This window comes from Bubalus kerabau, chromosome 10 (assembly GCF_029407905.1).
Source record: "Bubalus kerabau isolate K-KA32 ecotype Philippines breed swamp buffalo chromosome 10, PCC_UOA_SB_1v2, whole genome shotgun sequence".
Classification (NCBI taxonomy): domain Eukaryota; kingdom Metazoa; phylum Chordata; class Mammalia; order Artiodactyla; family Bovidae; genus Bubalus; species Bubalus kerabau.
Genome location: NC_073633.1, coordinates 29,388,211 through 29,399,671, shown reverse-complemented (window position 1 = coordinate 29,399,671; position 11,461 = coordinate 29,388,211). Strand labels below are relative to the sequence as shown.

General features: G+C 39.5%; 1 gene segment (V, D, J or C); it reads left to right on the top strand.

The window, feature by feature from the left end:
- Positions 1 to 7,382: 7,382 nt before the first annotated feature.
- Positions 7,383 to 7,961, top strand: LOC129622022 (T cell receptor alpha variable 9-2-like). The segment is given in 2 exon segments: positions 7,383 to 7,428; positions 7,552 to 7,961. Coding segments are annotated over 2 exon segments (456 nt in total).
- The last annotated feature ends 3,500 nt before the right edge of the window (positions 7,962 to 11,461 follow it).

Genomic DNA, 11,461 nt, shown 5'->3' with positions numbered 1-11,461 from the left:
ACACAGTCAAAGGCTTTGGCATAGTCAATAAAGCAGAAATAGATGTTTTTCTGGAACTCTCTTGCTTTTTCCATGGTCCAGCGGATGTTGGCAATTTGATCTGTGGTTCCTCTGCCTTTTCTAAAACCAGCTTGAACATCAGGAAGTTCACGGTTCACATATTGCTGAAGCCTGGCTTGGAGAATTTCGAGCATTACTTTACTAGTGTGTGAGATGAGTGCAATTGTGTGGTAGTTTGAGCATTCTTTGGCATTGCCTTTCTTTGGGATTGGAATGAAAACTGACCTTTTCCTGTGGCCACTGCTGAGTTTTCCAAATTTGCTGGCATAGTGAGTGCAGCATTTTCACAGCATCATCTTTCAGGATTTGGAATAGCTCAACTGGAATTCCATCACCTCCACTAGCTTTGCTCATAGTGATGCTTTCTAAGGCCCACTTGACGTCACATTCCAGGATGTCTGGCTCTAGGTCAGTGATCACACCATCGTGATTATCTGTGTTGTGAAGATCTTTTTTGTATAGTTCTATGTATTCTTGCCATCTCTTCTTAATATCTCCTGCTTCTGATAGGTCCATACCATTTCTGTCCTTCATCGAGCCCATCTTTGCATGAAATGTTCCTTTGGTATCTCTGATTTTCCTGAAGGGATCTCTAGTCTTTCCCATTCTCTTGTTTTCCTCTATTTCTTTGCATTGATCACTGAAGAAGGCTTTCTTATCTCTTCTTGCTATTCTTGAAACTCTGCATTCAGATGCTGATATCTTTCATTTTCTCCTTTGCTTTTCACTTCTCTTCTTTTCACAGCTATTTGTAAGGCCTCCCCAGACAGTCATTTTGCTTTTTTGCATTTCTTTTCCATGGTGATGGTCTTGATCCCTGTCTCCTGTACAATGTCACGAACCTCAGTCCATAGTTCATCAGGCACTCTATCTATCAGATGTAGTCCCTTAAATCTATTTCTCATTTCCACTGTATAATCATAAGGGATTTGTTTTAGGTCATACCTGAATGTCTAGTGGTTTTCCCTACTTTCTTCAATTTCAGTCTGAATTTGGCAATAAGGAGTTCATGGTCTGAGCCACAGTCAGCTCCTGGTCTTGTTTTTGCTGACTGTATAGAGCTTCTCCATCTTTGGCTGCAAAGAACATAATCAATCTGATTTTGGTGTTGACCATCTGGTGATGTCTATGTGTAGAGTCTTCTCTTGTGTTGTTGGAAGAGGGTGTTTGTTATGACTAGTGCATTTTCTTGGCAAAACTCTATTAGTCTTTGCCCTGCTTCATTCTGTATTCCAAGGCCAAATTTGCCTGTTACTCCAGATGTTTCTTGACTTGCTACTTTTGCATTCCAGTACCCTATAATGAAAAGGACATCTTTTTTGGGTGTTAGTTCTAAAAGGTCTTGTAGGTCTTCATAGAACCGTTCAACTTTAGCTTCTTCAGCATTACTGTTTGGGGCATAGACTTGGATTACTGTGATATTGAATGATTTGCCTTGGAAATGAACAGAGATCATTCTGTCGTCTTTGAGATTGCATCCAAGTACTGCATTTTGGACTCTTTTGTTCATCATGATGGCTACTCCATTTCTTCTGAGGGATTCCTGCCCACAGTAGTAGATATAAAGTTATCTGAGCTAAATTCACCCATTCCAGTCCATTTCAGTTGGCTGATTCCTAGAATGTCAACATTCACTCTTGCCATCTCTTGTTTGACCACTTCCAATTTGCCTTGATTCATGGACCTGACATTCCAGGTTCCTATGCAGTATTGCTCTTTACAGCATCGGACCTTGCTCCTATCACCAGTCACATCCACAGTTGGATATTCTTTTTGCTTTGGCTCCATCCCTTCATTCTTTCTGGAGTTATTTCTCCACTGATCTCCAGTAGCATATTGGGCACCTACTGACCTGGGGAGTTTCTCTTTCAGTATCCTATCATTTGGACTTTTCATACTGTTCATGGGGTTCTCAAGGCAAGAATACTGAAGTGGTTTGCCATTCCCTTCTCCAGTGGACCACATCCTGTCAGATTTCTCCACCATGACCTACCCATCTTGGGTTGCCCCACAGGCATACCCCTTGTCCAAGGTAAGGAGCATTGGCTGCACTTTGCTGGAGCAGCCGTGAAGAGATACCCCACACTCAAGGTAAGAGAAACCCAAGTAAGATGGTAGGTGTTGCAAGAGGGCATCAGAGGGCAGACACACTGAAACCATACTCACAGAAAACTAGTCAATCTAGTCACACTAGGACCACAGCCTTGTCTTTTACTATAATGTTCTCAAATTTCATCCATGTTGTAGTTTTTTTAATACCTTTCTAAGATTGAATAATATTCCATTGTACATATACACTACTTTTTTCTACTCATTCATCTGTTGATGAACATTTGGATTCCTTCCATCTTTTGGTAGAAACATGGATATATGGATATCTCAGTGTTTGGGTTATATATCCAAATTCTTTCAAGTGTTTTGAATATAATATAATCAGAAGTATAATTGCTGGATCACATGGCAGTACAATTTTTAAATTATTGAGAAACGTTTATCCTGGTTAGTCTGAAAAACTATGCTCTAGACTTCTTTATCACATGTCAGTTTCAAGGGAAAGAGAAATAGAGTGATCAGTAGTCATGAATGAGGTTTCAGAATTGTAGTGGTTTACAGAAACCTAGAAGAGTTTGTTGCCCTGGGTATGGTGTATTGCTCCTCAGGTGCCAAGTAATTAGTAGTCTGAAAGGAATGGTCAAGGCACTACCTCATGGTCCTCTTCTGAATTTCAGCATGAATATATTTTTTTAAAACTTTATATTATATTGGAGTATAACTGATTAACAATGTTGTGATAGTTTCAGGGTGGACAGCAAAGCAATTCAACCATACAGATACATGTATCCATTCTCTCCTAAGCTCCCATCCCATCCAAGCTGCCACGTAATGTTAGGCAGAGTTTCCTGTGCTATACATTAGGTCCTTGTTGGTTATCCATTTTAAATATAGCAGTGTGTATATGTCCATTCCAAACTCCCTAACTATCTCTCCCCCATCCTTCTCCTTTGGAAACCATAAGTTCATTCTCTACGTCTGTGAGTCTGTTTCTGTTTTGTAAACAAGTTCATGAGTATTTTTTATGTTTCTTTCCTCTTTCAGTGAAAGGGCCAAATCTATAATTATTTAATTAGCTCAATTTGCATAAGAAAAGAACCTATTAAAAGACTGTCTTAAAATATTTCAAAGATTCGAGAAGTAATTTTGCTGCCCTCTCTCTCTCAAAATTTCTCTGAAAAGAATCTATAGCAGAAAAAGGGAACAGATTTTTGCTATTAGACAGGTCTGTGTTCAAAACTATTAACTCTAAGTTTCTAGATAGCTTTGTTTTACTATTTGTAAGATGATAGAGTGACATCTTCTTTAATATTTTGTTGTGACTGTTTATCAGTAATGTATCCACAGAGATTAACAAGTCACAGATGATTAATGACAGTAACCTCTGTAGGTACAGAAAAACCAATGGACAAAACTCAGTATCTATTCTTGATTAAAAACTCCCAGCAAATTAGGACTTAAGGGAATTCATTAACTTAATAAAGGTCCTCTACAAAAAATCTACATCAAATACACTTGATGGTGAAAGACTGAATGCTTTCCTTCAGATTTCAGGAATAAGGGAAGAATTTTGACTCTCACCATTTGTACTAAATATTGTACTAAGGGTCCTAGCCAGTGCAATAAGGCAAGAGAAAGGAACAAAAGTCTTACAGTTTGGAAAAGAAGAAGTGAATAAACCTTTAGTCAGAGACAGCATAATTATCTCTGTATCAAATCCAAGGGAATTTGCAAAACGTTACTAGAAAAAAAAAAGAAAGTTAAAAAAAGCCAAATATACACCTAACATAGGCTCCAGTCATTCCACTCCCAAATATTGACCCAAAAGAAATGAAAGTATGACTATAAAAAATCTTATTCACACATATTCATAGCCGTTTTATTTGTAACAGCCGCAAACTACTGCTATTGCTGCTGCTAAGTCGCTTCCGTTGTGTCCGACTCTGTGCGACCCGATAGACGGCAGCCCACCAGGCTCCCCCGTCCCTGGGATTCTCCAGGCAAGAACACTGGAGTGAGTTGCCATTTCCTTCTCCAGTGCATGAAAGTGAAAAGTGAAAGTGAAGTCGCTCAATCGTGTCGGACTCTTAGGGACCCCATGGACTACCGCCCACTAGGCTCCTCCGTCCATGGGATTTTCCAGGCAACAGTACTGGAGTGGGGTGCCATCGCCTTCTCCAGGAACAGCCGCAAACTAGGACTAACCTAAATGTCTATCAATAGGTGAATAGATAAATGTATGTATAGATAAATCATATCCATATAATGGAATACTACTCAGCAATACAAAGGAATGAAACATGATTATAATAACCATGGAAGAATCTTAAAATAATTACCCTGAATGAAAGAAGTTATCAAAGGCACTTATCATACCATTTATTTGAAATTACTGAATATGCAAACTATTTTATGAGAGAAATGTTGCTTGAAAATGGGAGTAGGAAGTGAAGAGAGGACTGAGAGGACTAAAAAGAGACAAGAGGAGACTTTTGGGGTGATGCATTGTTCATTATCTTGATTGTGGTGATGGCTTCACAAGTATATACATGTGTCAATCTTATTAAGTTAAGGAGGTACAATTTGTTTTAAAGAAAACTATGTACTAATAAAGCCATTAACATTCAAAAATATAGCAAATATTTTTCTTCAGTGTTGTACAAGTCTTCTTTTATGACCCCGAAATGCAAAAATACTTCTCCTATATGTACTCATTGGCTTTAAACTATGTTTTTTTAAAGTAGAGATAACAACTATCTGCATCCGTGTGCTATACATTTAAGTCCTACATCATTACAACCTAGTTTGCCTTCTTTCTATATAGCAGAATTGCCAGCAAATTCTTTACCATCTGAGCTGCCAGGGAAACTCACCTACCAGAACAGAAGTTTGTTACTAATTTTCCAGAATTTCCTTTGGGCATATTTTTGAGGCAGTTTCTCACTATGTGATTTGGAAGGTAGAGAAGAAAGGAAGGGATGTGTGAATCCAAGCAGTATCGAGCCTGGTTTTTTAAATTTAAATCTGAATTTGGGAAATGATTCATGTGCTGACTCTGGACTCATGAAATTCCTTGATGTGAATCTGAGAAGAGTGAACTCCCAGGAACAGAATGAGCTAAGCTTCCATCTGTGTGTTTAGGGATTTATGGTTACAGGGCTTTACAGAACATGAATGCCTCTTAGAACTTCATCTTGATACTCCTCAGAGGTTTTGTTTTATAAAATGAATGGTCATAAAAAGAGAGGTAAAGAAGTGCTTGTTTTTGCTGCTGGTACTCAAAAAAGAGAGGTTTTGAGTATGTTTGTAATCCTGGGAACATCCTGTTGCTCCCTGATCTTTGACAACTACCTTGATCTAGGACATCTGTCCCAAATGAAAACTTGTAAACCAACATCAGACTGACTGCAACCCAACTTCTTGGGGAGCTCTCAAAAATTACAGATTCATGGGTCTCAACTCTGGATAATGTGATTCATAAAGTTATTGGTGGGCCCAGAATGTGTAATTTTAAGTCATTCACTCATTAATTCTACTTTCAGCTGTCATGTGAATATTGGCTCAGAGGTCTTTAACAATTTGAAAAGCTGGGAAAGAAGAGCATCCTAACTCATGCTCTGAGCTTTTGACACAAATCTACATCTTCAGGGTTTCAAACACTGGGGGAAAAGTATTTGGTTAAAGTTTGGCAACAAAATGTGGCAGATGGAATAGAAAGTATCTTTGAGGCTAGATATCAACTAAGAATATATAATAGGGTTAGTACTTGTCTGATTTACATAGGCCAACCCTCTTATCTTAGAGTCAAGGAAGAAGGAGAATAAGATATTGATCTTAGATAATTCTACAAGGATTTGATAATTTCAATTATGATATTTCTTTTATTTTAACATTTTAATGATTCTGAAATTCAGGATTATTTGACTATTGATAAGACAGTGTGACTTTTTCCCTTAAAAATTTTATTAGAGAGATAACATTTCTTACAAATGATATTATTTTAGGACTGAGAAAATATTTTATTTCAAGTAGTCGTGATTCCACAATCAAAGACCCTTTATTCATTACTTTTTTGGTATAGCAAATATTTAGTGAGGATGTAATAAACATCAGTCAGGGCTTCCCTGGTGACTCAGTGATAAAGAATCTGCCTGCCAGTGCCGGAGACTCAAGTTCGATCCCTGGGTTGGGAAGATCCCCTGGGGAATAAAATGGCAACTCCAGTATTCTTGAATGGGAAATCCCACAGACAAAGGAGCCTAGCGGGCTCCTTAGGGTTGCAAAAGAATCAGACCTGACTGATTCAGCAACTAAACAACAAATAATTGTCAGTTACTCTTCTATAAATTGGGGTACAATGCTGAGAAACAGAGATTCACTCAATAATGACCTAACTTCTTATTACTTCCTCTGTAATCAGCCACAAACTCTTCCGACAGTAAGTAGATTATAGGTTGGCCCACAATAGATACATGAGAATATAAAACACTATATTATCCCTCCGGGTCGTCCCAGGAGGGATGGAATGGGGAGGGAGGAAGGAGGAGGGTTCAGGATGGGGAACACATGTGTGCCTGTGGCGGATTCATTTTGATATTTGGCAAAACTGGTGCAGTTATGTAAAGTTTAAAGATAAAATAAAATTAAAAAAATAAATAAATAAAACACTATATTAAAGTTCTTAAGAAAATTGATATCTTCTCAGCTACAAAAATACCTGGAATGCTTTGTTAAAGAACTTCCATGTCAGGTAGTGTCCTAGGAACAAAACAGACCTGAGAAGTGTTGACAGCTGTTGATCAGATTTCCAAGCTCCACCTGAAGACTGATATGTGCCTCATGGATAAAGTCAAGGATGCGTTTTTCTAATTTAGGGAGGAGACCAGGATACCTGTGCTTCCCTGGTGGCTCAGTTGGTAAACAGTCTGCCTGCAGTGTGAGAGACCCAAGTTCGATCCCTGGGTCGGGAAGATCCCCTGGAGAAGGAAATGGCAACACACTCCAGTATTCTTGCCTGGAAAATCCCATGGATGGAGGAGCCTGGCAGGCTGCAGTCCTTGGGGTCTCAAAGAGTCGGACCCGACTGAGCGACTTCACTTTCTTTCTGGTATACATGCATCGCATTTCTGTCCCTGTCCACCAGGGGGTGCAGTTTCCTAACACAGACACATTTCCTGTGTGTCTAAATTTCACTGAAACTAAACCTCACTGTGACTTCAACATTTCTTCATGTTAAGAGTCAAAAACGTTATTCAGGAGACACTCTAGAGATGAGCTCTTCTCCAGGCTTAGTGACTGTGATACTCTTCCTGCTGGGTAAGAAAAACGCCTCTAAAAATTTGGATCCTTTCTTCTGTTATGTCAACAAAACCTTTAAGCGTAGTTTTATCCCAGAGTTTTATGCCCAAGATCACAGAGAACTCTCTTATTTTCCCCTAGGACAAACCCGTGGAGACTCAGTGAGCCAGATGGACGGCCAAGTGACCCTTTTGGAAGGGGCTACCTTGACTGTGAACTGTACTTATTCAGCCACCGGGTACCTCATTCTTTTCTGGTATGTCCAGTATCCTGGAGAAGGTCCGGAGCTGTTCCTGAAAGCCACGAAGGCCAACGGCAAGGGAACCAACAAAGGTTTTGAAGCCACATACAATACAGAAACCACTTCCTTCCACTTGGAGAAAGCCCCAGTCCAAGAGTCAGACTCGACTGTGTACTACTGTGCTCTGAGTGACACAGTAGTGACAGAAACTGCAGGGGGAGCTGAGCACAAACTCGGAGCAGCAACGGGGCCTGGATCCACTGTGGTTCCAACAGAGCCTATGGTTGTTTGTCTCTTAGTCCCTGGTTGATACAAAAAACATACAAATGGCTAAAGCATAAGGATAAGAAGTGAATATTCCCCATACTCAACTCTTTATTAGTGAAATTGAAAACTCTCTGACACCAATAGTTCTTTTTCCAGGGTCAAAGTAATTTCAAGGTGAACCTCATAAGCAATGAAGTGGTGTTTTGCATATTCTGCTGCTTCCACAAGTTGTTCCAAGTCACCCAGGTGGGTATTACTATGCCTTACTATACTTTCATAGAACCAAAGTGTGCCAGATGAGGTGTGGTCTGCAAAATGTCTTCCTGACAGAGCATGACATGTGATAGGAGAGCCACAGCCTCCAAAAATTATCATTCTTAATAGAGAAAGAAAGGATGAATGGAGGAGGAACATAATCTCATACATAATGAAACAGTGGAAAGAGAGGAAAGGATTTTTTTCACACTCATCTCTTTATCCCCCTGAGACTTTATTTAAAAGATAGTAAATACATTAGAATGGGTATACACCTGAAAATACAGAGAACAGAAAAGGAGTAGCAGCACAGAGTGCTATGAACAAATTTCAGAGGATGAGAAGTATAAGGAAGAATGAAGACTTGTAGAATAGTTGAAGAAGGAACCTAGACCTCGTGTGAGATGCATCACAATACGTGCTGAACAACTGTGCAAAGGTTAAGAAAACAAGGCACCGATCATCTTTGAATAATTGAGAAAGATGGTGTTGCCCTCATAAGTGCACATGTATGAGTGTTGAGGGTTTTGGGAAGCACTAAAACAGGAGTCCTGAGTGAGGTCTCTTGTAAGCAAAGAATAGCCATGCTCTCCACAATTCTTTATGACAAGCAATGATGACTTTCTAAACTCAGCATAGAAGTGGAAGTTAGTCTTTAATGAATTGAGAACAACACAAAGAATTCCCCCAAACTTTGTGTGTGCTGTGCTGTGTTTAGTCACTTCAGCTGTGTCCGACTCTTTGCAACCCCATGGACTCCTCTGTCCATGGCTCCTCTGTCTCAGACTCCTCTGTCTATGGGATTCTCCAGGCAAGAATACTGGAGTGGGTTGCCATTTCCTTCTCCAGGGGACCTTCCCAACCCAGGAATCAAACCCAGGTCAGGTAGATTCTTTACTGTATAAGCCACCAGGGAAGACCAATAATACTGGAGTGGGTAGCCTGTCCCTTCTTGAGGGGAACTTCCCGACTGAGGAATCGAACTGGGGTCTCCTGCATTGCAGGCAAATTCTTTACCAGCTGAGCTGCCCAAGTTTGTTAAACTTTACTATTAAACTTTTTGACTCTTATTCATTGGTTAGGCTTTCTTTTCTTAAAAGTGTTCTATAAAATTGTTTCCCTTCTTCCCTATAACCCCTGCAAACACTGATCTTTTTACTGTGTCCATAGTTTTGCTTCATACAGAATATCATATAGTTGGAATCATATGGTATGTAGCTTTTCAGATTGGTTTCTTTCACTTGTGTATGTGTGTGCTCAGTCGCTTCAGTCCTGCCTGACTCTTTGAGATCCTGTGGACTGTAGCCATAACAATGGCTAGGTAACAATTTTAAAGGTTAGTTTCCATTTTCAGTTATTACAAAATATTGGCTATATTCTCCATGTTATAACAATACATCCTTAAGCCTATCTTATACCCAATTGTTTGTAAATCCCACACTCACACCCCTCTACTGGCCCTGCCCCCACTAATAACCACCAGTTTGTTCTCTATGAGTCTGCTTTTATTGTTATATTCACTAGTTTATTGTGTTTGTTAAATTCTATACACAAATGATATCATACAGTATTTGTCTTTCTCTGACATATTTCACTTAACATAATGCCCTCCAAGTCCATCCCTGTTGCTGCAAATAGCAAATTTTTGTTCTTTTTAATAAATTAGCATATTTACACCACAACTTCTATAAATAAGGATTTATTTTGAACTAAAGAAATGAAAAAAAAAGCACAAGATGAAATTTATCAGTTTTTTAAGGCATAAATTTCCATGAAATGACATTTTAAGAGTAAGAGTTTACTTTTAGTCTCCATTCAATCTAGGCAGTGACTGTTTTTTTCTGACTACTTTCTTCAACAGGAAGCATGCAGTGAACAGGACTGGGGATTTGTGATGCTGCAGTTGTTGGTCTGAAGGGGTCTTTGTTGATGGTTTCAGTCCACTAGGGGGCACTGTAGGCTTTACAAGACATGACGACCTTTTCTGATGATTCCAAAGATGGAACAGTTAAGAGAGGAGCCCAGAGAGCATGGGGAACAGTCAAATTATAGACAGCAAAGGTGGGGAGAGGGTAACAGTGTTTGTGTAAAGTTCATCTCAGATTTCAGCTTTGTCATTCTATATAAGGTTTGGAAAGCTGTAGCCCTTACCTCTATAAATCCATGGTGAGGATGATTCTCTGAGCAGAGGTAGAGAAATAGGGATGCTACTGAGCTCTGAGAGCATGGAAGCTCAACAGAAAACATCTGTGTTACCTGGATTCATTTAAAAAAATTTTATGACTGAATTCCCCAAACCCACTGATCCAGAAATTATTCCAGTACCCCAGACCTCCTACCTTTTCATATATTTCTCAAGAGTAGAGAGAACAAGAATAAAAAGAGGAAAAAATAGGGAACAAAAATAGAAGGAAAGGAGAAATACAATACTGAATTTGAGCCAAAAAGTGTGGCCAGATCAGAAACAAATGTAGGTCAACAGGGTGTCCAAGAGTTGGACAGTAGGAAGGGAGAGGTGGAAATTAAGGCAGAAGGAACATTATACACATGTCCTGTTTTTCAACAACCAAATTCTATTGGAATCATTTCTGTGCAGAGGCTGACTATATATCTTGGTTTCTAACTGACTTCAAGAAATCGTATTTACTTCTGCAATAAAAAATGCATGTATCAGATAGTTTTCCTTGATAGAATTTTCACATAACTGAATTATCAAAATCTCTGCCAAACTATGCAATTTGAAAAATGGGTCATCCTTCCCTATAATTCCTCAAGGTTCTACATAATCCATCCTGACACAATTCTTCTAGAAATATCATCTACCTTTCCTCACACACTATCCCACAATCTTCTCTTACATAGAGTCATTTAAGAAAAAATATTCTTTACAACTTCACATATCGGAAATACTGCTTTTACCTCTCTGCACTGTCCCCCCAAACCTCAATTTTGGAGAAATTGCTGACCTTACTGCAGTCTCACTAGGCCACCGTGGGTGGAGTTTCCTGTTAAGTGAGTTGACTCACCTCAGATGTGATTGGTACTCAGTGATTCTGGCGGAACATACTCACAGTAAGAACAGAATTTCTCTGCCCCAAGACTCTATATTCTTCAGATTAGGGGTGAAGGCACCTCAGTAACTGGGCAAGGGATCATGAAGAGCAAATGGGGAGCCCTTCTGGGGTTTCTGTGGGTCCAGATTTGCTGTGAGTCGGGGTCATCCCAGATAGGGAACTGGGGGGGTGTCCACAGCTGTCAGTGGGAGGGAGGGGAGGAAAGCTGACCTGG